Genomic DNA, 26,850 nt, shown 5'->3' with positions numbered 1-26,850 from the left:
AACCATGTTGATCTTGAACATTGAAGGTGTTTCGTCATTTTGAAGGTGGAATAATACTTGTTTAAAGGGTGATTTATTATCCAAAATTTCCGACTTTCATTTACTTCTTCCATTTGAGAGCTTATCTATTGGGTAGATGGTCCATTTTTTGTGTGTGGTTTTACTTGCCGGCTAGTCTTTGTCCTTTGTATTAACAAGGTCGGATCTGGAATAATATTGAGAAAAAATGAAGTGAATGACCACCACACTGGAAGAACTTTTGTCAAGTATGTGATGTAATCATATAATGCAATAGAATGGTGGTCAGCAATACCTTAGGGCTAGATACCTGAAAGTTGAAACTCAATCTTTGGTGACAATTGAGTTGTTACATACATAGTGTTTCCTTTATCTTTTTCCTCTGTTTGATTAAATACTTTGGTTGTGATAATGGGGTGTAATTTCTTTTTTTTTTTTTTTGTGTCAAATTGTCAATTATACATGCTTTTCATGAATTGTATGAATTGTTCACTTTCATGTAATGGTGCAAATCTTTGTAGAAACAAATTATTTTTATGTACTCTAAATAGTAGATCTTGACCATTTTATTGTTTGATAATTGTTTAATCTGATTATTTTTAATGTTTATTACCTTGTTTTTGGTATAAAAGCATATTTGCAAATGCTCTTCATATATAGTTTGTCCCAGGGTTTATTGATTTTGTCAAATAAAATAATGATTGGTCCGTCGTATGTGTAAAGTGGCAAACCTATTTGAAAAATGGTTAATGCTTTCACATTGAAGATTTGTGTATTTTACTTATTACCTTGTTGTGTTTTTTTACTTATTTATGGTTTTGTTAATGGCAGTGTGCTGTTCATTCACAAGATGAAATTCGTGCAAAAGCTATCCGACTGGTATGAGGACTATTGACTTCTTAGCAATTTAGGAATTGTCTAATGGGTTTTTCAAGCTGTTGAAACAAATAATTAGTTTTGGTCTTGGGAAGCACTGATTATATTGTCTTTTGTGTGCTAATAACTTCTGAAACTTGTGTGGCAATTTGTTTGGCAGGTAGCAAATAAACTCTATTCCCTTAACCACATTTCAGAAGATATTGAGAGATTCGCGACAAATATGTTGTTGTCAGCTGTTGATCAGCGTGTTTCTGATGTAGAGCTTTCACAATCTGTGTTCACTGAACAAAGAACAGAAGGGGAGGTATGTGGCATATGTTTCTTGTATATCCAATCACATTCTTTTATTCTTTCCTCCTTGATTTTTAAATGTCAAAAAGCTGAGGCATGATTAATGTGAAAAAGTTTCATCATGGTAATGCTATGGGTGCTGAGAGGTATGTTTTTTAAGGCTTCTGTAGTTACATCACTGTAATGTGATGGGACTTGGAAAGATATTTATGTTGCATTGAGAAGGCATCTGTAGACTCAAGATTTGGTAGATGATTTGTACCCTTTGGCAGTTGTTTTTTTGGTATTTCATGTGTGAACAACTTTACTGGCTATTTGGTTGTAAGATGTATAAACTATAGTAATAGAACGAAGCTATTTTTATCCCTTTTTTTAATGGTAGTCTTTCTTTCTCTCTACTATTAGTGTTCTTCTACTCGAAGCATCTGCTTTTTAAAATTGTGGTCTGCGAAACTGAAACCTTTCAAATTTGTTTGTGCTGCTGCAAGCCAAAAAAAAAAAAGAAAAAAAAGAAAAAGAAGAGAAGAAAAAATGTTCCCCAAATCAACTTCCATTATTCCTTTATGATTTCAATTTTCAAGATATACCATGGGTATGCTGTTAGGAATCATTAATTTTTTGCTCCTTTAAATCCATTTTTCTTGTAAATTTATTCTTAATTTAGGATTCCTCACTCATGTCACAGTTGTAAATTTGAGCTTATGCATGGTATTTTCAAGATACTGTTCATGAATACCTTGTTGCTTAACTAATGACCAAATATGCGTTTTGGCCAGATGCATATTTTGGTGCTTTGCTGATAACCCTTTCTTGAGACAAGATGAGTCTGGGATTGGGGTTCCTTTTGCCTGTAATGTCAGAAATGAATAAATAACTAATCAAAACAAAGAATATTAATATATATCTGTTGCTGTTTGTACATAAACAGTAACCAGAGTTTGTCCAACTCTTCTACGTTAGCTGAACTTTTGGTTTGTAACCTGCAAATCTTTTTTTGTTATGTAGTTTCCTTGAAATTCAAATTTAATTAGTAGGCATACCTTTACTAGAACTATCTGTTATTATTAAACTGCTAATTTTACTAAAATCTAATAATCTTCAATCTATTTTTGTTCATTTATTTGTTTCATCAAATTATTTTCAGAGAGGAAGCCAGGAGACATCTGTTAGTGGTTCTCAATTTTCAGAGCCTGGAACATCTGAAAATGACTCCTTGAAGGGTGCACAATCTGACTCCCAAACTGATTCCTCAGTTTCATTTGCTGAAGCGCAACGCCTTATTTCTTTGTTTTTTGCTTTATGTACAAAGGTTTTGACTCTGCTCTGTTACTGAGAAAGAATATGATTAAGTTGTTTCTGTGTTTTTTTTTTTGTCCTTACTGTTTGGAACTCATTTAATCTCTCTCTCTCTCTCCCCCTCCCCCCTGTGCGGCCATTGTTTGTTTTTTGCAGAAACCTAGTCAACTTCAACTTGTATTTGATAATTATGCACGAGCTCCAAAGGCTGTTAAGCAGGTTCATTTCTATTTTGTTGTATTGATTCATATGATTGTAAAAGTTAATAAAAAAATGCTTCAAGTAGCCTGTTTATACATTCTAGAATATTATGCTTTGTAGATCAGTAACGTTAAAATAAAAGCTGAGATGGACAGATTTGAGTGGGTTCTGTGAACCTGCATATGTGACAAATTCTGTACCAGGGAACCTTTGTAATTTGTAGAGCACCGGGTGCATTCTATGTTGGTTTGACCTAAGACCAAAGCGAGCCAACCTGTCCCTGAGTCGGTTTGTTATTGGACTTGACAGATTGAACTGTTAGCCATCTTTCATCTAACCGAACCTCCTTTGTCCCCCAGAACTGACGAGGGGTAGTCTGGCCGACTGTAAAATTTAGTTGTAGACTCATTGTCTAAATCAAAACTATGTTATCTGGAACGCGGATCGTTTCGGTACATGGAACGGGAACGGGAACATGGTATGCCACATGCTTTAAAATGTGGTATTGATAGGAGTAAACTTGTATAGATTATACTATAATAATTTAAGATACTTTTGGAATAATTTTCTTTTAACAATTAGACATCCAATAAAATGTAGTAATTTTTCCAAATTAGCAACACATTTCTATATGAGCATTATGGTCCATTTTTGACGTCTTGTCTTGTCAAAACTTTCATCATCTTAGCTTTTAGTTGTTTTTTCATCCTACGGAAATATATTGGAAGAAACTTTTGAGATCATTTCAGATTGTTAAGTTTACTGTTTTGGAACGAAAGTGTACCATGTTTTGAAACGTGTGTAATAAAAAGGAATTCACTTGGGAATTAGGTTTTTCTAGTAACATGGAATCATAATGATATTGGGGGTGTTTGGTGTGGCTTATTTTGGCCAACTTATAGATTCTAGCATTGGAAAAACTATTTTGAACTATTTGGTTAAATTTATTTGAAATAGGTTATGATTCCAGTAACTTATTTTAACTCAAAAAAGCTGATTCTGAGAAGTTGTCTACTCCTGCTTCTGATTATCAGTTTTTGTTGTGGGCATGTTAATTTACGATTATACCCTTCGTTATTTATTTATTTGAAAATAGAAAAAGACCCAAATGGACTATGGATTATTTTTATTTATTTATTTATGAAAAATGTGGACTAATAGTGAATAGCAAAAAATAAAAGTTAATTCAATTTACAACTATGAAAGGCTATTTCAATTTACAATTAATAGGAGTAAAAAGGACATTTACACATCAAAAAGCTATTTTACAGTTTATTTACCAAACATTACTCAGCAACTTAAATCTATAACTCAGTAGCTACACCAAACAGAGTAACTTCTTCTGATTAATGTTATAATTTATAATCCGTTAAGTCATAGTCTATAATATGTTTTAACAGCTACTCCAAACACCCCCATTAAGCAACAAAACCAGCATATGCAACACAAGCAAGAGGAAGAGGTGTTGGAGCATATGTAAAGGTAGAGTCTTACATTGGATAAAGAGTAAAAGAGATGGGTTTTAATATACATTAGATGGGCTATTTATCAAATAAAAATAAATATATATATACGTTAGATGGGCTCTCCACTTATGAGCTTAACCTTTTAAGTGAGTATGAGTTCCAAATAATGCATGTTAGGCCCTAGTGTTAACTATGTGGACTTTGAAGTTTCTCCCCAACGAATTGGGTCAGTGTTCCTGTGTGCTTGTGGGCTCCCCAATTCCTTAACAAGAGGTGTTGGAGTTCTTCAACTGGCTTGTTAGAAACCTGAGCGTGGCTATAATGGAATATGAAGTGAGCCGAGCAATCAAAAATGTGATCCAGCTTCACAGCCCCAGCAAAACTCTTCTTGTCCAGCCGGATGACAGCTAGTCAAGACAGATCTGTCAATGCCCATCTTTTCCCATCGTAATTCTGTTATTTAGAATAGTTTCAGTCCCTTTCGGGATTCAGTGGATGTAGGAGTTTTCCAGGGCTGATCAATAAAATTGACCATAGATAGGAATCGGTCTAGTGACTAAGAGCAATAACCATTGATCAACTCCAGTCTCTGGGAAGGAATTCATAGTAGGCAACATTCCGATTGGATTCAATCAGATGTTATCCTGGAAGGAATTTTCTATTCGTTTCGGCCTGGGTATTAATTCAAGGTTTTGAGGGTAGCTTGCTTTCTCGTGAGTACTTTTTTTTTAAAAAAGTTTTTCCAAGGGTTCATAAACGAGGGCAAAGCAAAGGTTAGAAGGATCGAAGAGAGAGCTAGTAGATCGAGCTGTAGGTTCATGGATTTGGCTAGTGAAGCACAACCACTCATCTTTCCATAGAGAGTGCTACCCTAGAATAAGATGAGCAACCCTAGTGGCAATGTTGGCCCCGTGGGTTCATTCCCTTCACTAGTCACCAAAGTGCATCAACAAATGTAGACACATACTTTCTTATTCATTTACTCTCAGGGATGGAGGAGGCTAGGTTAGCCAAAAGATGGTTATTTGTTGAATGACACTTATGGTGACCTTGCTTTTTTGGGTAATAACAGGTTAATGCCTTGAGCTAATGTGCAAGTACCAGGCGCTATGGCGCTGAAATAACCCATGCCATGCTAACAGAAAACAAACTTGAAGTCAGTTTGTTTTTAGAGTTCTGTTTTCCTGTCAACTTGACTGTGCCACAAAAAAAAAGAAGAAAAGAAGAGAGATTCATAATTATCATCCAGACATTTTAAAAAATCTGGATTGGGGCAAATTTTCTTGGGTAAAATTGATATAGATGAGTATCTACGATGTGTAAATTTGTGGTGTGTAAGGCTTTGGCTAGTTCTTGGATTGACTCTATAGACCGGTGTTCAATTTCGGTGAACATACTGCAGTTACTGGGTTCCAAGGTTGCATTGGTTTGCCACTATGGGCTATCAGCACTTTCACTGCAGTGTCCTGAAAATTTTGCCTTTTCTCCTTCAGTATGAATGTCAGTGGCTGTAGTTTATATGAGAAAGTATAGATTGACAGTTCAGATTGGCCTCATGATCTGTTCATGGGAAAGTAGAGCACTCTCTTTACCAGGAACAAGCCTCTTGCGGCTAATTTTTTATTTGTTTCTTCATTTTCATTGTAATTCTCTTGGGCTACATGTAATTGCTCTGAACCTTTGGAGATGATGCAGGCCATCCATCGCCACATTCCTATTCTTATGAGGGCCCTAGGGTCCGCATATTCTGAATTGCTCCGTATTATATCTGATCCACCACAGGGAAGTGAAAATCTTCTGACACAGGTAGGTTCCTTTTTCTAGACTTTATGATTGTTGAAGATATGAAAAGAAAATGTTTGAAAATTGGCAGTCTTTTGTTTTTCTTCTTAAATTTTCTGGTCATAAGCAATGCTGATACTGGTCTTTTTGTTTTCCTGCAAGGTGCTACATATTTTGTCTGAAGGGACAACACCTACTGCTGATCTGATTGCCACTGTTAAACACTTATATGAAACTAAACTAAAGGTTTTGCTATTGACAAATTTTGATGTTCTATGTTCATTGTTGTTAATTTTTTTCTTGCTATTTTGGTCTTTATATGGAATTTTTTTTCTTGCAGGATGCTACGATTCTTATTCCAATGCTGTCATCCTTGTCCAAAACTGAGGTACACTTCACATTTTTCTTCCTTCTATGTGTAGTTTTTGCTAGTCATAATTGTTATATTTTCTCATATATAAACAAGGTATTGAGCTTTTTCTTAAAACACCCGGACTCATTAAAGTGATGGTACAGCGCTATAATGTACCCCCTGACAAAGCTCTAAGAGGCCAAATGGAATGCATTGTCAACTTGTCTAGGCCTGGTGCCTTATCCCCATTAGTCTTCCAAGACTCCCATGACTTCCTCTTCAGTAAACTGCCTCTCTAGGCCAAGTCATCAAGACGAGGCCTTTTATCATTGGTCTCAGCATAAAGCCTCTCATAAAACTGAATCACTTTGCTCTTAATCCCCTCCCTCCTCTCCACCCCATTAATTTCTAAACTCTTACATAGTTTTGTGTCCTATGGGTGTTGGTCAATTTGTGAAAGAACTGAATATTCCTGTCATGAATCCCTTGCCTTCTGCCTCCATCTAATTTCTTCCATATGAACAATGTGTCCCAACTCCATTTTGACTTATTCCCTTCCTACTCATTATTTAAAAACTTGTGTCTCAATACCAATACAAAGGGATAGGGGGAAAACTGATATAGTAGTTTGTAATATCATAAATGATGGTCCAAAACCTGAATTCAAGCTGGAATGACCCTTTAAAAACATTCTGGTGTTTCCCTAACAAAAATAGGATCTTAGGCCTTGTTTGATTAACGGGATTATAGTGAAAGGATTAATAATCTCATGAATTAGTGTAGGATTAGTTATCCAATTAAATTAGTGATATAACTATTTATTATGTATTCATTTTTCATTTTTTTTTTCATTCATACTTGAAATTATAATCCTCAACCCCTCTCAATATTAAAAATTCGCTAATTTTATTAGATTGAATGTTCGCCGTACATGTAATTCGGTTAATAAAATTTGTAATCAAACATGGGATTGTGAGTCCATGGACTAACAATTCCAATCCTATGCTATAATCCTACTAATCAAACATGCCCTTAGTCCTTTATTTAAATCTAATATAAGCCATTATTCTTTTCAGTGAAATGAAAGAGAATAAAATGACTAATCTGCCTCTAAGCAGTCACATGACTCGCTTAAAAATGACAAATCTTTAAAAATGAAAGCATGATGACCAAAATACCACCAAGAAGTTCTTACATAACTGTCTGAATTATCAATACAATTACATGTCCAGCTCCCCAATGGCTAGGAAGTACAAACATCTCTCCTAGACCTACATATCAGTGTCAATCACGTCTGTGACATAGACACACTCGAACACATGTCGAACTCATAAAAAGTGTCTGAATGAATTACAAATACATTGGAACACGTTCTGGACCCCCTGAGGACACTCTCAAATAAATAATCAAGAAGAAAATAATACGAGAATACCCTACCGCATAACAACCATTAGATCTAAATTGTTAAATTGTAAAATATTATGAACTGGGAAGAAGAAAGTGAGGAAACTCGAAATGTTGTTGTTATGTCTCATGTCCATGACATTCAATAACCTTTATAGTCTTGCAATGACCTCCAATGATTGTTGACTAGATACTTATTGTGCTAAACTATGAAACACGCTTGATCTAGCATCACTCATTAATGTCCGACACGTGTAGGATGATCTTCTTTTGGTTTATCTAGTGTTTTTTTTTTTTTTGGGTTGATATATTGATAATGTTATTGTTATTTGTGTATTTTTTTTGGTCCCCAATTCGATTTAAATAATGTTAGTTTTTTATTTGGATTTAATATATACATTCAATGTGACCTTGTAGTTATTAGAGAAATGTTGCGACTTCGTGTCTCTGTCTGTGTCCATGCTCACAGATTTAAAACTCATAGTAGTAAATGATGTAAACTCACACACACACACACGCATATATCCAGGAACTTTCTCTAACTAGCAAGGTTCTGAAAAGCGGTTGCGGTCGCCGTAACGGTGGCGGTGACGCGGTTGCGGTTGCGGGGTGTAAAGGCCGTAGTGTAACGGTTGCGGTAACCGGAACCGTGAATTGTTTTATTTTTTGCACAATTTGAAAAAAACTTACCGATATGCATATTTTTTTTCCATGATCATATTTATTGGATTAAAAATAAATATTGATCAATTTTTGTAAATTTTAAGTATGATGCAATATATTTCATATATTTAAATAACTATAAATTGAATTTTTTACATTTTATTTTAATAATTAATGACTTTATATTATATAAAAAATCAATCACTAACTATTATATATAAGATAAACAATGATAAAAGTAAAAGAATAAATCAGAGCTTAAATATATATATATATATATATTTTAACCAAGCCAAATAGATAATGACCACACTTATTGTTATTATTATTTTCAAACAATATATAGATAGACACACACAAATAAAATGATTTAGTGATAGCAGCTGAATAGAATAGCATAGGTCTTACAGTTTTAACAAATCAATAACATGTTCTTCATCTTCCCTCTTCTCTCTCTCTATCTCTTGCTCCTCCATTTTCTCTCTTTATCTTCCCTCTTCTCTCTATCCCTCTTCTCCCATTTTCAGTTTTTTTTTTTTTGTGTTTTTTCGAAAGAAACAGTTTGAAACTGTTATGTAACGGTGCGTAACAGGCCGTTACGCCTGTTACGGCACTGTTACGACCGCTACGGCAGCCGCTACGGCCGACACACCTGTGAATCTCAATCACACTGCAAAAGCGGCCGTAACGGGTGGCGGTAACTGCCAAAATCGTTACGTAACGGCGTTACGTAACGGTTGCGGCCGCTTTTTAAAACCTTGCTAACTAGGCAATTTGGAGTCCTAAGGAATAAAGTAGAGGCTCCTAATGGAATAGAACGCCATCTCAATGTTTACGCTGATTCACTATAAATTTCTTCTCTCTTTTAATCTACTATGCAGCATTTCTTTAATTGCTTAATGTGTTTCATAAGTATTACCCTGTATTTTTTCTCCACAGCTGAAAGTAACTAAAATTTTAAACTTTGTATTGTTGTTGACTCTTTGTAAACTACTTAATATCTGTATTATTTAATCATCTTATGGTATCAGGTTTTACCAATTTTCCCTCGGCTTGTCGACCTTCCACTGGATAAGTTTCAGGCAGCACTTGCTCATATACTCCGGGTAGGAATCAATGCCATCTATTTATTTACCTGTCATGTTTAAGGTTTGTGTCTGGTGCTTGTCCCTTTGTGTGCTTGATTGAACGAGCTTTCACTGTCTGTTATTCATTCTATTCTTGATGAAAATTTGGGACCGCTGTGATATTCTTTTGAAACTAAACATTTAATTAAATTGAGTTGTGGATGGTAAAAATATATAGGAGACAACTAACTTTCAAGGATATTCAACCACTGTAATTGCTGTGGAGAAGAAAATGCTTATTGACGTGGAATTGTTTGTGCCATAACTGCTCAACATATTATATTTATATATATATTTATTGGAAATTTTATTTTGTTAATTGATTATATGTTTAGAGAATGTTTTGGTAGATGCAAAGCTGAGGTTGTTTGTTGAACTCCTTTGTTCACTCAAATTGTAGTTCTATATTTATACTGACTTCAACTATTTTTGTTTCTACTTCTAAAAAGAGAGCACGAATTCTGTTTAAATGTTGACATAAGTCACATAACCTAGGTACTTTTTTGCTTTGCAGCAAAAATCTTGAATTTGAATGCTAATTGAGACAAATATTTAGTTGTTGCTTGAAACTCAAGAAAATTGCTGAGTGTTTATAGTGAGTTCTGGCAGGGTTCAGCACATACAGGCCCAGCATTGACACCAGCAGAAGTTTTGGTTGCAATCCATGACATTACTCCTGAGAAAGATGGCCTTGCACTTAAAAAGGCATGTATTCAATCTTTTGGTAGTTTCATTCATATTGGAAGCATTGGTTTTTAAATCTATTATATTCTAAAGATGTTATGGAAAACACATGTATCGATATTGCTCTCAACGTGGGGATGCCTCCTCTTGTCTTAATGTATCTTCCAAAGTGGAAATCTTAAGTTGCTAAAATTTTACTTGATTGTAGTTTTATAACTAATATCACTAGTTATATGAGGAAATATGTCTCAACCAATAAATGGGGAAGAGTACTACATTAGTCAAGTTTAGAAGGTTCAGAATCTTCAGATTTTTTAATATGCATCACATTGGACCTTAAACAACTCAACTCATCAAAGCCTTTTACGGACCACTTGGAGTTAGCTAGTTGGGATCTACTTACCATACTAAATGTGAGTTAGATGGTGCACATTTGTATCACATCTAGCAGTGGCCATGTCATCTTCTTGATTGTTTTAATAGGCCCCCAAGTGCTCAATCCCCAAATTTTCAGTGCAATTACCCATTGAAATGTATGTTTATGTTTCTCTGTTATTTCTTTTCAGATTACAGACGCTTGCACTGCTTGCTTTGAGCAGCGCACAGTTTTCACACAGCAGGTCTTGGCAAAGGCCTTGAACCAGATGGTATGCTAAAGTTATCCTTGCACAAATTGGAAACTTCTGGATATTATGTTATGTGTTTTAATTGTTTGATTTTGCAGGTTGACCAAACCCCTCTACCTCTGCTCTTCATGAGGACAGTGATTCAAGCAATTGATGCTTTTCCCTCACTGGTAATTACAGCTCTTGGTGATTAAACTCAATTTTTAATTAGCAATGTCTGTGCATGCAGTGAGCTTGTGTTGGTTTCATAGACTTATTTTATTCTTGTAGTATTCAAAGTAACTCTCTTAAAAGATAATCTATATTAAGTTGAGGTCACTCAGAGCAGTATGTTAGGACAGTACTTTAGCATACTGTTAATACCTAACTGGGAGAATGGTTTGCTCTGACATATTGTTCAGCGGTTTACATTGTTTCTCTTTGTCCAAATTGTGTTTATTTGTCTAAAATTGCAAGTCTTGTACTTATTTCTTGATTCTGATGAAATGGAAATAAGTAAGAACAAAATGGGGATGTGTACTTCAGCGTGGTGAACTTGGCGTAGTTATAAACGAAGAAGCATGGACACTTCTAATAAAGTGGTGTGTCCGTGCTGTGTTGTGTCTATGTCTGACACCGACTCATCACACACTTCCCGAGACATGTCGAACACTTGTCCAAACATGTCCTGTTACTTTTTTTTAAAGACCTAGACACTCTTCAGAGACTTGGGGGAAATACCCATCCATCATTAAAACACATAAAACTAAATATAATTTTGAGCAAAATAACTTACAATACAAAGTTTAAAAAAAAATGTAGATTTATAGAAATTAGTGTTAAATGACTCATTTGTTATTACCTTTGAATGATATATTCATTAATATGACTTCTAATAAATGTAAACTATATATGTTTAACTTGTGTGTGTCCTCCATGTGTCGTGTTCTTAATTTTTTTAATATTGTTGTGTAGACGTGTTTGGTTGCGTCTTGTGTCTATATCTGTGGTTCTTAGGTTATAACATCATGTGCATTTATTGGACTGTGATTTTCTTCTAGCCAAACCCTCAGGCAGGGGGACTGCTAAAGATGCATTTAATTTGATTGAATTGTATTTTGTTTCAGTTTGTTTGATGGATAAGTTTTTGTTCATCTTACTAATTTAGTTTTCAATAGGGATTCCAATAAAGGAATACAGAATTAGTATTTGTTTTATACTGCAGCTGGTGCTATGAATCTAGTACTTGATGTTAGATAAAAATCTAATTACCAGAACTATAATTTCAGACAAAAAATTTGGTTAACATGTGAAGTCAAATACGGGTCGAATAAGATGTAGTATTTAGTTGCAACTTACAAGTAGGGCTGCAAACGAGCCTAGCCGAGCTGAACTTTAGTATGTTTGGGCTTGTTTATTAAGATTTTAACGAGTTTGAGCTCGAACTCAATAAAAATTTAACGAACTGAGCTCGAGCCGAGTTGGCTGGAGCTTGACTCGAGCTCGAGCTCGAGCTTGTTCATGAGACTTATCGAGCCAAAAAATTTATAAATTCATAGTTGCATATGAGACTAAAGTTACAATTAAAATTTAATTATACAATTATATATACAATATATATAAACATAATAAAAAAAAGTCCAAATTTTATAATATCTACCACCACTATTGTTGGCTACTATTTACATTTACATTTTTTAAATATATAAATAACACATTTATTTTATTTGTTAAACATATTTTTACATTATTTAATAAATAAATAATAAATATTCAATGAGCCAACTATCGAGCCGAGCTTTAGTATGTTTGGACTTGTTTATTAAAATTTTAATGAGCTCAAGCTCGAGCTCGAACGCAAAAAGAAATTAACGAACCGAGTTCGAACGAGCTCTTACTGAGCCGAGCTTGAGTCTGTTCACGAATGACTCTATTCATTTGTAGCTCTACTTACAAGCAGCTCATACGTAAGTTGGGGTCTTTTTAGCAGTAGGTTAATATACGCTTCAATTTTCTCCAACATTGATTTTGAAATGGCGAATACCATCTACTGCTAGTTAATTAAAAGATTCTTGTTGTCAAAATAAGTAAAGATTCAAATGACTAAAAGTGTCCCCAAAAGATATGCTAGAAAACACATCAACAAGTCGATGTGATAGATTTGTTCAAAAAAAAATTTGATGTGATAGGTGAATGAGAATTAAGGTTCTAAAAAGCGCTTGCGGTCGCCGTAACGGTGGCGGTGGCGCGGTTGCGGTTGCGGGTGCGGGGTGTAAAGGCCATAGCATAACAGTTGCGGTAATCGGAACTGTGAATTTTTTTATTTTTCGCACAATTTGAAAAAAACTTACTGATACGCATATTTTTTTTTTCCATAATCATATTTATTGGGTTTTAAAATAAATATTGATCAATTTTTATAAATTTTTTAGTCTGATCTAATATATTTCATATTTTTAAATCACTATAAACTGAGTTTTTTACATTTGGTTTTAATTATTAATGACTTTATATGTTATAAATCCATATTACGCTTGTGGCAAAAAACAATTTATTGGACTTAGATGTATAAAATTATTTTTTTAATTATTATACTTGTAGAAGCATGTGCAAATTTTAACTTGAATAGTTTTAAAAAATAAATTATACATGCTAATATAATCATATAAAAATTAAAAAATAAATTATAAAGAATTATTATTATTTTTTTGTGTGTTTATTCATTCTCTTTTTGGATAACGTGTAAATAAAAATAAAATAAACTAATAAAAAAAAAATTGACATGTGTAAAATATGTATTAATATATAATTATAGGTGTTATGTTTTCTAGATATTTTACAAAAAAATTAATTACTAACTATTATATATAAGATAAACAATGACAAAAGTAAGAGAATAAATAAGAGTTTAAATATATATATATATTTTTAATCAAGCCAAATAGATAATGACTACACTTATTATTATTATTTTCAAACAATATATAGATAGACACACACAAACAAAATAGTTGAGTGATAGCAACGGAGTAGAATAGCATAGGTCTTATAGTTTCAACAAATCAATAACATGTTCTTCATCTTCCCTTTCTCTATCTCTTACTTCCCTCTTCTCTCTATCCCTCTTCCCCTATTTTCAGCTCTTTTTTTTAATTTTTTTCAAAAGAAGCAGTTCGGAACCGTTATGTAACGGTGTGTAACAGGCTGTTACGTAACGGTGCGTAACAGGCCGTTACGGCACCGTTACGACCGCTATGGCAGTCGCTACGACCTACACACTTGTGAATCTCAATCACACCGCAAAAGCGGCCGTAACGGATGGCGGTAACCACTAAAACCGTTACATAACGGCGTTACGCAACGGTTGCGGCTGCTTTTTAAAACCTTGATCCCAATTAATATCACGATGTGGTTGCCGGAAAAAGGAAAAAAAATATATATTGCCAATTAATGGCATCACATCCTGCAGTAAGTTAATAACCAAGAAAAACTTCATGTTTTTATTAAGTTTTCGTCAAAGAATGTCCGAGAATGATGTCTTTCCACTGTTAATCAAAGCCCTAGAAGAGGGGGGGAAAAAAAAAAGAATAAATGTATGTCGGGGTTGATGTATTAATATGCTATTTTTGTGAAGTGAAATCCCACATCGCATGAGTACAAAATTAATTTTCAGTGCATGAGCATGAGAGTGCATCACCTCAATAAATAGTTTTTTAGGGTTGAGTTCTACCTAAGACTATATAACATGGTATTAGAGTCGAAGTATCTTAGGATGGATAGGGTGTGTCATTGGCCTACTTGTGGCTAGTGCTATCGAGTGAGCACGTACGTTGTACATGAGGGAGGGTGAAGTGAAGGCCTACATTGCTTAGGTACGAAAGGACTATGTAGTATATGAGGGTGCCCTCGCTTGAGCAACTAGTTTTTGGATTTGAGTTCTATCCAAGACCATGTAACAATTTTAACTACTGTTTTACCACTACCAACCAGAATTTTAAATCTGTGGTTGAACTATATGGAAAAAAATGAAGGTCAAGGCTTACAACAATATGAAGTATCTCATTATTTGGTTAAATTATATGTAGAGGAACTTTGTCATAGTTTATAAAAGTCGTGCTTGTTTTTTTAACAAGAATTGCACAGAGAGGAACACTTAGAAAATATGAGGAAGAAGAACTCCGAAAATATGAGGAAGAAGGAATATTACTTAGAAAATATGAGGAAGAAGAACTTCGAAAATATGAGGAAGAAGGAATATATTTCTGTTATATTCAAAACTTCTTATCTTACAAGACCAAATGACACTCCTTATATAGGAGATATTACAAACATCATTATAACCCATTATATGCCACTTACATATTATATATTACCACTATCTACCACTATCATATTATATACATGCCACTATCTGCCACCAACACCACTATCATATTCTATACATGCCACTATCTGCCACCAACACCACTATCATATTATATACATGCCACTATCTTATTATATACATTAACACAAATTTTCAGCACTCCCCCTCAAGCTGGTTTAAAGATATCTTCCATAGCCAGCTTGCTAGTCAGCTTATCAAATTGCTTCTTGTGTAGTCCCTTTGTTAGCACATCAGCTAATTGTTCACCTGTTGGAAGGTAGGTCATACAGATTATGCCAGCATTGATTTTCTCCTTGATGAAATGTTTATCCACTTCTATATGTTTTGTGCGATCATGTAGAACTGGATTATGAGCTATAGATATAGCTGCTTTGTTGTCACAATAGACCTTCATAGGTGTCGGGTGAGAAAGCTTTAATTCTTCAAGAATTCTTTTAATCCACATTACTTCACAGATTCCATGGGCAACAGCTCTGAACTCTGCTTCTGCATTACTTCTAGCTACCACATTCTGTTTTTTACTCCGCCATGTAACTAGGTTCCCACCTACAAAGGAGCAGTATCCGGATGTTGATCTCCTGTCTGTAACACTTCCTGCCCAGTCTGCATCTGTGTATACTTCAACTTGAAGATGTCCATGTTTCTTGAACAGTAAGCCTCTCCCTGGAGTTCCTTTCAAATATCTTAAGATCTTATAAACGGCCTCAAAGTGCTCTGCCCCCTGGTGAGTGCATGAACTGACTTACCATGCTGACTGCAAAGGCAATATCAGGCCGCGTATGAGACAAGTAAATCAATTTCCCTACAAGTCGCTGATATTGTTCCCTCTCTTTGACTTCTTCAGCCTTAGCAGCTTGTAACTTCAAGTTAGGCTCGATCGGAGTCTCCACCATCTTACAACCAAGCATACCTGTTTCTCCAAGGAGATCAAGAACATATTTTCTCTGATTAACGAATATACCTTCCTTGGATCTTGCAAATTCCATTCCGAGGAAATACTTGAGGGCTCCTAGATCCTTAATGTGAAATTCTTTTGCGAGTTTCTCTTTGAGGGCTGCTAACTCTGCTTTATCATTACCAGTTAAAATGATGTCATCAATATAAACAATCAAAATTGCAATTTTACTGTTTTTTGAATGTTTATAAAATATTGTGTGATCTGCTTGACTCTGTGAGAAGCCACACTGATAACTGCCTTCCCAAAGCGTTCAAACCACGCTCTTGGTGATTGTTTGAGTCCGTATAATGATTTGTTCATTCTGCATACTCTGTCGCTTCCAAGTCTCTGCTCAAATCCCGGCGGTAGGCTCATGAACACCTCCTCTTCAAGATCACTATTGAGAAATGCATTTGTCAAGTTGATGTAAAGGCCAATCTGAATTTACTGCAAGAGATAACAGTACTCTGATGGAATTTATTTTAGCAACAGGAGCAAACGTCTCCTGATAGTCGATCCCATAAGTTTGAGTGAAGCCTTTAGCCACCAGTCTCGCCTTGTATCTCTCAACGCTTCCATCTGCGTTACATTTTATCGTAAACACCCATTTACACCCAACTGTTTTCTTGTCTTTGGGTAGATCAACTATCTCCCAAGTACCACTTCTCCTTAAAGCATTCATCTCCTCCATGACTGCTAATTTCCAATTCGGATCATCCAATGCTTCCTGTATATTCCTTGGAACAAACAAGTGTGAAATCCTAGATGTGAAAGCTCTATGGTTTTTAGACAGTCTTTGATAGGAGAGGTAATTTGCAATAGGATGTTTCATGCAATTTCGGACACCTTTCCTAATTGCTATAGGAACATCAAGGTCGGAAATAGAAGGAATAGGATTACCTAAAATTTCGATGCCAGAACTCGGGTGGACATTCGGGTCATTAGGATGGACATTCGGGTCCTTATTCCTCAGATGAAATCGCTTCCTAGTATAAACCTGAAGCTCAGGATTTAGATCATTTTGTAGTACTTCTCCCCCTAAACAAGAATCTTCTTGACTAGGCACCATAGAACTTGGTTCTCCTAAGTGATCATTATCAGACAGATGTGGTTTTTGTGTAGGATAAATGACATTGGGGAGCGGGATAGAAATATTTCAAAAACGGTCTTCTACTCCACTTGTCTCCCCCTGAAGAGAAGTGTTGGGGAAATAGGATTTTGTTTCCACAAATGACACATCCATACTCACATGAAATTTCTTGGTTTGAGGATCGAAACACTTATACCCCTTTTTGTTTGAGGAATAACCCAAAAAAACACATTTTATAGCACGGGCGTCAAGTTTTGAACGAAATTGACTGGGAACATGAACATAGGCAGTACATTCAAAAACTTTGGCGGGTAAATCAGAAAACAACCTCGTGTCAGGAAAAAAAGTTTTGAGACAATCAAAAGGTGTTTTGTATGTTAACACCTTTGTAGGCATCTTGTTTATCAAATAAGAGGCTGTTAAAATTGCTTCACCCCATAAATATTTAGGAACATGCATGTAAAACATTATAGCACGTGCTACTTCAAGTAGATGTTTATTTTTTCGTTCTGCAATGCCATTTTGTTGAGGGGTATCCCGACATGTAGATTGATGAAAAATCCCATTTTTTTCCAAAAACTCACCCAACTGCTCATTGAAATATTCTGTTCCATTATCAGAATGTAAAATACTAATTTTGGTTTGAAATTGGTTTTCAATCATATTGTAAAAATTTGTGAATAAATTTTTCACGTCAGATTTTTTATTCATCAAATAAATCCAACATAAGCGGGTATGGTCATCAATAAATGTAACAAACCATCTTTTACCAGAAAGAGTAGTGATTTTAGAAGGGCCCCAAACATCACTATGAATCAAATAAAAAGGTTTGGAAGCCTGGTAAGGTTTTGGCAAATAAATAGAGCGATGAAATTTTGCAAAAATGCAACTTTCACAATGAAAAGAAGAACAATCAATCCCTTTAAATAATTCTGGAAATAAATGTTTCAGATAAAGAAAATTAGGATGTCCTAACCTATAGTGCCATAGCATTATTTTTTCTCGAACAGAGATTGAACTAGTACTATTAAAGCTCTGAGCTTTTTTATTACTAACAGGTACTTCATCAAAGTAGTAAAGACATTCAAGCATCCTAGCACGCCCAATCATCATCCCCGAGTTCTGGTCCTGAAATTCACGATGGGATTCAAAAAATGTAACACGACAATTAGAATCCTTAGATAGTTTACTGACAGACAAAAGGTTACAGGCTAAGTTGGGGACGTGAAGAACAGCATTGAGATTAATTTTCTCAGTTAGTTTAATAAATCCTTTTCCTGCAATAGGTGAAAAACTACCATCGGCTATTCTGATTTTGCATTGACCAGAACAAGGGAAATAGGTACTAAATAAATGGGAAAAACTAGTCATGTGATCGGAGGCACCGGAATCTATGATCCACGGAGAGAAGTTTAGGCAAGAGAAGGCTTTAGGATTTCTACCTGTTTGTGCCAACAAAACACTAGGAGTACCGGATGAGGAGTTGGATTTTATCAGCTTTAAGAGTTGATCAATCTGCTCTTTGTTGAAGGGACCTGAATTGGCTTCATTAGCGGTAGGAAAGCCACGATTCTTCTCTCCTTGTTTGCTGCTTTTCCAGTTGACAGGTTTGCCATGGATCTTCCAACACGTTTCGCGTGTATGGCGAGGCTTGTTGCAAAAATCACACCAGACCCGTGGCTTATCATCAAACCTGCGCTGGTAATTTGCAGCCTTGTTGGCCGCAGCATCGCTAATTAAAGCAGAAATTTCAATTGATTCACCAGTATCTTTTTTCTTAAGCATGACGCTCCTTCGGCTCTCTTCCCTTCTGACTTCGGCAAATACTTCGCCAATGGATGGGAGAGGAGGTCTGCCAATAATTCTTCCTCGCACTTCATCGAACTCAATGTTGAGGCCGGCAAGAAACTTGTAAATACGGCTGTCTTCCACAGTTTTCTTGTGGTGGTTGCAGTCGTCAACCGATTTCCATTCGTATGTGTTGAAGATGTCAAGATCCTGCCACAACCTTTTCAACGAATTGAAATATTTGGTGACGGAATCATCTCCTTGACGAATCTCTCCCAACTTCAAAGTTAATTCGAAAACTTGAGATTGATTTCCTAGGTCAGAATACATTTGACTAACATTATCCCACAATTCTTGTGCAGTAGTATAGCACATGTAATTAGAGCTTATATCCTCCTCCATGGAATTGACCAACCATGTCATAACCATGGAGTTTTCAGCGTCCCAACTGTCGAACAGCGGATCATTAACAGCAGGAGCCTTCTTGTCACCAGTGATGTAACCGATCTTTCCTTGCCCACGGATATACATCCGGACAGATTGTGACCAGCGGAGAAAATTATCACCATTTAGGCGGATGGTGGTGATTTGGACAGAGTGAGAGTTGGACGTTTTCACTGGAATGGCAGCGGCAGGGGTTGAAGTGGTTTCGGACGTGACTTCCGACATGGCTATGACGGTTTTAGGGCTGCTGTGTTTTTTGTTGCTCTGATACCAACTTGGAAAATATGAGGAAGAAGAACTCCGAAAATATGAGGAAGAAGGAATATTACTTAGAAAATATGAGGAAGAAGAATTCCGAAAATATGAGGAAGAAGGAATATTACTTAGAAAATATGAGGAAGAAGAACTCCGAAAATATGAGGAAGAAGGAATATATTTCTGTTATATTCAAAACTTCTTATCTTACAAGACCAAATGACACTCCTTATATAGGAGATATTACAAACATCATTATAACCCATTATATGCCACTTACATATTATATATTACCACTATCTACCACTATCATATTATATACATGCCACTATCTGCCACCAACACCACTATCATATTCTATACATGCCACTATCTGCCACCAACACCACTATCATATTATATACATGCCACTATCTTATTATATACATTAACACAAATTTCCAGCAGGAACTTAGTCATAGTTTTTGGCCCAAGCATTATATTTGATTATTTACTAAAATTGCCTTTTGGAAGGGAAGGACGGATTCTTAGTGTAGATGATTTGGAAGATATATAATCACAGGAAATGTTTGGTTGTTAGGTTCCATTATAACAGTCCATTTTTTTTTTTTTCAAAAAATCCAGGTTGATTTTGTCATGGAAATACTTTCCAAGCTCGTGAGTAAACAGGTATTACTGAAATTGAATTGCTCTCTTTTTTTTTTTTTTTTGTTGTTTATAAAATTTTGACCTAGTGGTTTCACGAGCAGCGATTACTGATTGCTTGTGCGGCTATAAGAGAAGAAACTGATTCCTTTTGTACAAATTGGATGTAGATTTGGAGAATGCCAAAATTATGGGTTGGGTTCCTAAAATGTGTCTCTCAGACACAACCACATTCTTTCCGCGTATTGTTACAGGTAGATACACTTCACTCATACATGCTTCACATTCTGCTTTCTTTTATTTTTTTATTTTTTTATTTTTACAGCTTTTTCCACCTATTTGTGGCTTGCAGTTACCACCACCACAGCTTGAAAGTGCTCTCAACAAGTATGCTAACCTCAGAGGTCCCCTTGCTGCTTATGCCAGCCAACCTAGAATAAGGACTTCACTACCTAGGTACAGTTTTCTTGTCCTTGATCAATCACTCACCTTGTGTCAAAGGAACTCCCCATCCTTCATCTTATTAGTTGTCGTATTTTTCCAGCACAACACTCTGATTCCTGTTTACAGGAAGGCAAAATCAAACCCTTATTGTTAATTTAGTGGAATTACAGAAATGAGCAAGTCTCTTTGAAATAGTTTGTACGTACTTATAATGGCCTTGTTTGGAAAATTGACTATTTTAGTTGACTATTTGGTTTTTTGGCTATTTTAGCATTGCTAAAATAGTTGTGTTTGGGAAGTTGGTTGGTCTTTTTTTTTTTTTTGTAGTTGATTTGATAGTTGTGAGGGAACAAATGAAATGATTATGGGTTAGATGTGACATTTGTCTTGTTGGCTATTTTAGCCTATTTTGTCTCTTAGTCTGCTATTTTAAGCCCAACACTCTTCTGAAACACCCCCAATGTATTAATAGAAGGTTTAGGAGTTCTTGACTCTTTTTTTTTTCTCTGTCTCTCTCTCCTTGTTTCACATAGGTTGAATAATTTTATTTATTTATTTATTTTTGGGATGGTTTTATTGTTACTACAAAGCCCTTCATTAATTTTTAGGGAAGATCAAAACTGGGAAATTTGGTCAAAGCTCCCTCATAACAAAACTTTCATGCATTAAGAACAATTGCAAAAAAATTGCCTTGAAAAGGACAACACACACCACTATTATCAAAATATCCTTAGTGACTAACTTTATATTTAAAACTGTAAAATGAACTTTTGATTTAGACGTCAGTTTTTAATAAAATTCATTGTGTTTGGTTTCAATTTTATGCATTCAATTTTCTAGAAATTGAGTTTTTTTATTTTTCGTGTTTTTTTGTTTTTAGTGAATATTTTTAAAATTTTAAGCAAATTTTTTACTTTTTTAGATTCCCCTTAATTAGATGTATTTAACAACTAAAATATTTGTAAAAAAATATTTTTAAAAAAATCAATAAATACACAAGAATACGAAAAATATGCTAAATTTTTGTATTTTTGGTATTTAGTGAATTTTTTAAAGATTTTTTTCACAAATATTATACTTTTTAAGTGTATTTATGTTAGGTGTATCTAAAAATTAAAAAAATTCAGTAAAATAAAAAAAACACAGAAAACAAAAAGCTTCAATTTTCTGAAAAGTGGATTCTAAGTTATGAAACGAAACAACCTTGTATTTTTAGAATTTTCTCATCGAAATCTATCAAATAGTTGGCCATGAAATTCTAAAAAAATAATAAAATTTGTACTGTCGAAACTAATGTCAGCAATAAAATTTTACTCTGTTTCACAACAAATTTTATTGTGAAATTTTAGCATTTAAATAGTGAAATACCATCACCATCACTATCACTAAACATCATAGCCACTATAATTGTTACTTCCACAAATAGAAATGTTGAATAAAAAACTTTAAAATAATGAAATGAGAATGTTAACAGAGTAAAACTAGAATGAATAAAGTATCAACAAACAAACAAATTAAATATTGCAATAGCAAACTAGAATAAATTTTACCGTTACTTTTAAACAGAGCATCAACAAACAAAACATAAGCCACATATTCCCCAGAGCAAACCAAATAAATTAACCTAATGACAAACAAAAAACCATTTTTCGTTCTGATTCAGTAAAAAATAATCATAACAAATGCAAATACACATTGTTCGATCTTCAATCTCACCTGAAAAAACCTTCAACAATTGTTCACTTTTCATTTGAAGAAACAAACGAAATACATATCAAACTCTTGATGTCATCCAATCTAAACTACCTTGAATTTCTACGGTGTAATCGTAAGTTTCGATCCAAACAATCATCGAAATACCACAAACAAGGCTCGAAATATAGCAATCATTGAATTTCCATAACTCAATTGTGGAACCATCTCTTGAAATCTTGTAGAAATTGTGAACTTGTATCTTATTTGATAGATTTCGACGAGAAAGTTCTGAAATTGTGAACTTGTTGATGGTTGAAATGAGAAAAGAGAAGTGACGGAAGATAAAAGGGGCAAGATTGCCTAAAGTAAAAAGGCATATGTTTTTTATGTCCTTAATCCATGAAAAATAAATTTTAAAGGGTTCTATACATTAAAAAATTTCACATGTCCTTTTAATACTACACAATTATGTTAAGAGACGTTTGACTAAATTTCCCATTGAAACTTATTGGTGTTGGTATTGACCTCTCTAATGGAGTGCCTTCGAATTGTAAATTTTGGGCTCTTTCTTATGTAGAGATGGATTGAATTTCTTACCGAGATAGAGCAGTTAAGATCACCATTCTACTGAAAATAGTAAGTAGCTCGAAAGTTAGCTAGGTCTGACTTTTTGGGTTATCACATATGTTTTTAAATATACAGCATTTGCACACCCTTCAGTTTGATGACCCAGATCAACATGTTTGAACTTTCAATACTGCCAGGGATTTCCTCATGATGATAGTTGAACTCAAGTTTTTTTATCATCTGTCTGTGTGGGAACACTCAAACAATATATACAATCTGTGATATATGTTTAAATATAAAGAAATGCTCAAGAATGTTAAGATGTCAATTTGATTGTAGGAGGTTGTGGATGGAAGTTGTAATACATTGAAGTCTCATGTGGAAATTAAAAGTTTTAATATATGTAATTGTGAACAAAATCCTAAATTCAAAATTTGGTTGCTGGTGTTATTACAAATTGTGATGGATCATAATCGCATTATGATAGTGTGGCTGCATTTGAGCAAAATAAGTATCCTTTTTCTTTCAATTATATGTGCACAGAATTTTATGTAGACCTTGGCAAGTAGGAGTTTAGTGGGTTCTCTTTTGACTGGAATAATGTTAATAACTAGTGTTTGGTATGTTGCCAGTTTTCAGTTTTTTACTCACAAAAAAGAACTTTTTTTTCCCCGTTTGTGCTAAAAACAAAAACAAATAACATGTTTGGTACACTCTTATGTTTTCTTGAAAAATAAAACAGAAGTAAGAAAACATGTTCGGGTCAGTGGGAAAGTGGGCGGAAGGAGTGGCTAGAGTGGCTGGGGGTTGCCCAGTAGGGAGGAGGGAGAGAATGGAAACTTTATTTGGGAAAAAATGAACACATTTTTTGTTCTCTCTTTTTTTTTCTTTTTTTTTTTTCCCCAAACTTTTTCAAACTGATTTCTGGCAACAAAAATAGTTAACCAAGTGTGCTTTTGATTCTAGTTTTCAAAAATTTTGAAAACAAAAACACTACTAAACAGTCAAGTAATCGGATTATAGGTCCTGATTTCAATAGTTAAAATTTATTTGGTTCCCCCCCATGTCCATTACTTCTCCAACAGACTTAACATTATTAAGTTCTTAATGGAGGGTATTTTTTGATGTCAAAATGTCCTGTAATTCCCAATTTGGATGTTCTTTTTTTCTTGGGCATGGGACAGGTGAACTCAAGTCCTTGTCTTTGTATTCAATGAATTTAACAAGGTTGTATTTTGGCAGGTCAACTCTGATATTTCTTGGCCTTGCAAATGAATCACATATGCAGCAACCGCATGCCCCAGCTTCTTTGCATGCTTCAGACACAGGTTCTTCAGTTCATGGTGCGACACTGACATGATATCTGAAGCCTTGGTAATCGAGAAATTGTCATAACTACACGCTTTTATATTACTCATGCCATCGAGGATTCAGATTCCTTCCCCTCCCATGGTTCCATAACCCAGAAAGTAATCGAAAGTAATCTCAAATTGGTCGCTCATAAACCAGATGATTGTGTCTGAAGATGTTTTACCATGCTGACCACTGGGAGTGCGACAAGTGGGAAAAAGGTTTTGAGGCCAGGAATCGCCGCCTGAAAATTTTCCCAGTTAACTGCTGCTCGTGGGATGTACCATAGTTTCTTCTTTTCAGTCTCCTTTCAATTTTTTTTATATTTAGTTTTTCTGATCACCTCCGACGTAGTTTTGGGCATGTCGAATAACCGTGTTGTGTTCACAATAGGTAGGTAGCTTTGGCTAAAAGCGTAGTTGGAAAAGGTCCGGCAATTGTGTTTGGGTTTTGCAGGGGATTTTTGTAAGTTTGATGGGTGACTGAATGCAGTAGAATGGGTGATATATCAGTAGTAATTTTATGCTCTCACAAGATCATTGTATCCAAAATTGCATCTATTAATTAGGGTTCTATTACAGTGATATAGAAACCTTTTTTTCTTTACTGAGGTCCACAACCTCTCAGAAAGGAATAAAAGCAAAACTATTATCTCATTTTTGTGCATTTTTCTTGTTTGTGAAAAAAGTCTCTTAAAACATTTTTAAGGTAGTTCAGTTCAGTAGATTTTCTTGGAACTTGAAGGACCAGGAATTCGTGTGATTAATTTGTGGATGTTTTTGCGCCTACTCACTATTTTGCATCCGGTGTACCTGTGTGTTGCCAAACACCAATACGAGTAGCAGGTTGTCCCGATGTTGATTCTTATACTTAGGCCTAGATCGGATGAACAAGACTCAAATTTTAGCTATTATGGAAGTGCTCATCGATCAAATCCAAATAGTCGATCAAATCCAAATAATAATAATGAATCAGAGCACGGGGAGTCATTTGACAGAAAAATTATGGACTAACTGACATATATCACTTGATGAAAAAGCCCAATGCGTCCATGCCTGAGGATCCCTTGATATGGTAAAGGAATAGGCTAGGAAGTTCTTGTGCCTACATCCAATGTGACTTGAATTCTTAAAACCACCCCCTGAATAAGTCATTTTGCCTATGGAATCACCGAATATACAAACGTAGATTGAGTAAAATGTTTCATATTTCTTTTGCTTTTAAACTCAGGGTCTGTTTGTTTCCAATTACACAAAAAAATAATTTTCTTCTAAATTGATTTTATCCCGCCCAAAAAAAAAAGTTTTTATTTTTGTTTTTCAGTGTTTGGTTGAAACTTGAAATAAAAATATTTTATTGCTTAAAAGAAAATTTTTGATTCAATAAAAGTGTCATTTATGATTTTTTATTAAGATACTTATTTGAAAATATTAAGATGTTGAAAAGGTAATGAGTGAGAATTAATTTATCAAAAATTGACTAGCAAATTTTTTTAAAAATAAATCATTTTTGAAAAAATGATGTAAAAATATTTGTTTAAAGAAGGCATGTCCTGCTGTGAAGTCTACTAACTTATCAATGTGCGATAGTGAAAATCATTCTTCGGACTAGCCTTATTCAAATCTCTGAAACCAACGCAAACTCTAATTTTGCCATCTCTCTTAGGGATCAGAACTATGTTGGCTGGCCATGTCAGATATTTTGACACTATTAAGAATCCGATATTGATTTTTTTTGTTACTTCCTCCTTTATTTTAAGCGCCCGATTAGGGCTGATTCTTTTTAACTTCTGCTTCATAAGTTTAACTTCAGGGTCTAGGGGGATTTTATGTTGTACAATCTAAGAATCGATTCCATGCATGTCTTCATAGGATCATGTAAAAACATTTTTGAATTCTTTTAAAAAAGCGACCAAACTGTCACATTCCTTTGAAGATAACAAGGATACGATCTAGACCATGCATTGCCTAAGTTTATGGAAATTATCTCATTCATGACAGGTTTAGCTCGTCTTTCCTCTTTCTATTCAATCAAGTCTTTTATTCCTCGGGAAATTTCTTCCTCAAAATCGTTTTCATTTTTAGTTTCAAAATCAGTGGAATTAATAATGCTAACTAGTGGCACTGCGAAGTATTCAGAATCACTCATTATTTCATTAATCAGAGCTAGGGGATTTACATCTAACTCAAACTCAAAATAAATGGAAAATTTAGACTTAACCTCTACCTTTGGACTTATAACTTCTAGGTCACTTGACGTGTTGGAATCCGATAGGTCAGATCCTAACTTACTTGACTCACTACTAGACTCGTTGTTAGACTTATAAACAGTACATTTTTCAATAGACCAGTTTTGTGCTTGACCCTCCATTGCATCCACCATGTATTTGGTAACATCCTTTTCCAAAACTCCATTTTCTAGCATCATCATGGAATTGAAATCCCCTAAGCCAATGTAACCAGTTTTAGTACTCAAGCCAG

General features: G+C 34.7%; 1 protein-coding gene across 2 annotated transcripts in view; it reads left to right on the top strand.

Moving 5' to 3' along the window:
- LOC114312366 (symplekin) overlaps positions 1–25,026 on the top strand; it is a 52,066-nt gene extending 27,040 nt beyond the window's left edge. The window contains exons 13-27 of one of the 2 annotated variants that reach the window (XM_028258601.2): positions 850–897; positions 1,055–1,201; positions 2,333–2,497; positions 2,641–2,703; positions 5,847–5,957; positions 6,096–6,179; positions 6,274–6,321; positions 9,384–9,458; positions 10,089–10,184; positions 10,730–10,810; positions 10,888–10,959; positions 20,294–20,338; positions 20,485–20,568; positions 20,667–20,770; positions 24,263–25,026. In XM_028258601.2, coding sequence (XP_028114402.2) covers positions 850–897; positions 1,055–1,201; positions 2,333–2,497; positions 2,641–2,703; positions 5,847–5,957; positions 6,096–6,179; positions 6,274–6,321; positions 9,384–9,458; positions 10,089–10,184; positions 10,730–10,810; positions 10,888–10,959; positions 20,294–20,338; positions 20,485–20,568; positions 20,667–20,770; positions 24,263–24,380 — 1,341 coding nt within the window. In that variant the 3' untranslated portion in view covers positions 24,381–25,026. The remainder of the gene's footprint in view (positions 1–849; positions 898–1,054; positions 1,202–2,332; positions 2,498–2,640; positions 2,704–5,846; positions 5,958–6,095; positions 6,180–6,273; positions 6,322–9,383; positions 9,459–10,088; positions 10,185–10,729; positions 10,811–10,887; positions 10,960–20,293; positions 20,339–20,484; positions 20,569–20,666; positions 20,771–24,262) is intronic. The other variant, XM_082874117.1, reaches the window with a different exon arrangement.
- Positions 25,027–26,850: the final 1,824 nt, after the last annotated feature.

This window comes from Camellia sinensis, chromosome 6 (genome assembly GCF_055761805.1).
Source record: "Camellia sinensis isolate YWXY chromosome 6, ASM5576180v1, whole genome shotgun sequence".
Taxonomy (NCBI): Eukaryota; Viridiplantae; Streptophyta; class Magnoliopsida; order Ericales; family Theaceae; genus Camellia; species Camellia sinensis.
The sequence above is the reverse complement of the archived record's forward strand: the minus strand, read 5'-3'. Positions and strand labels throughout refer to the sequence as shown.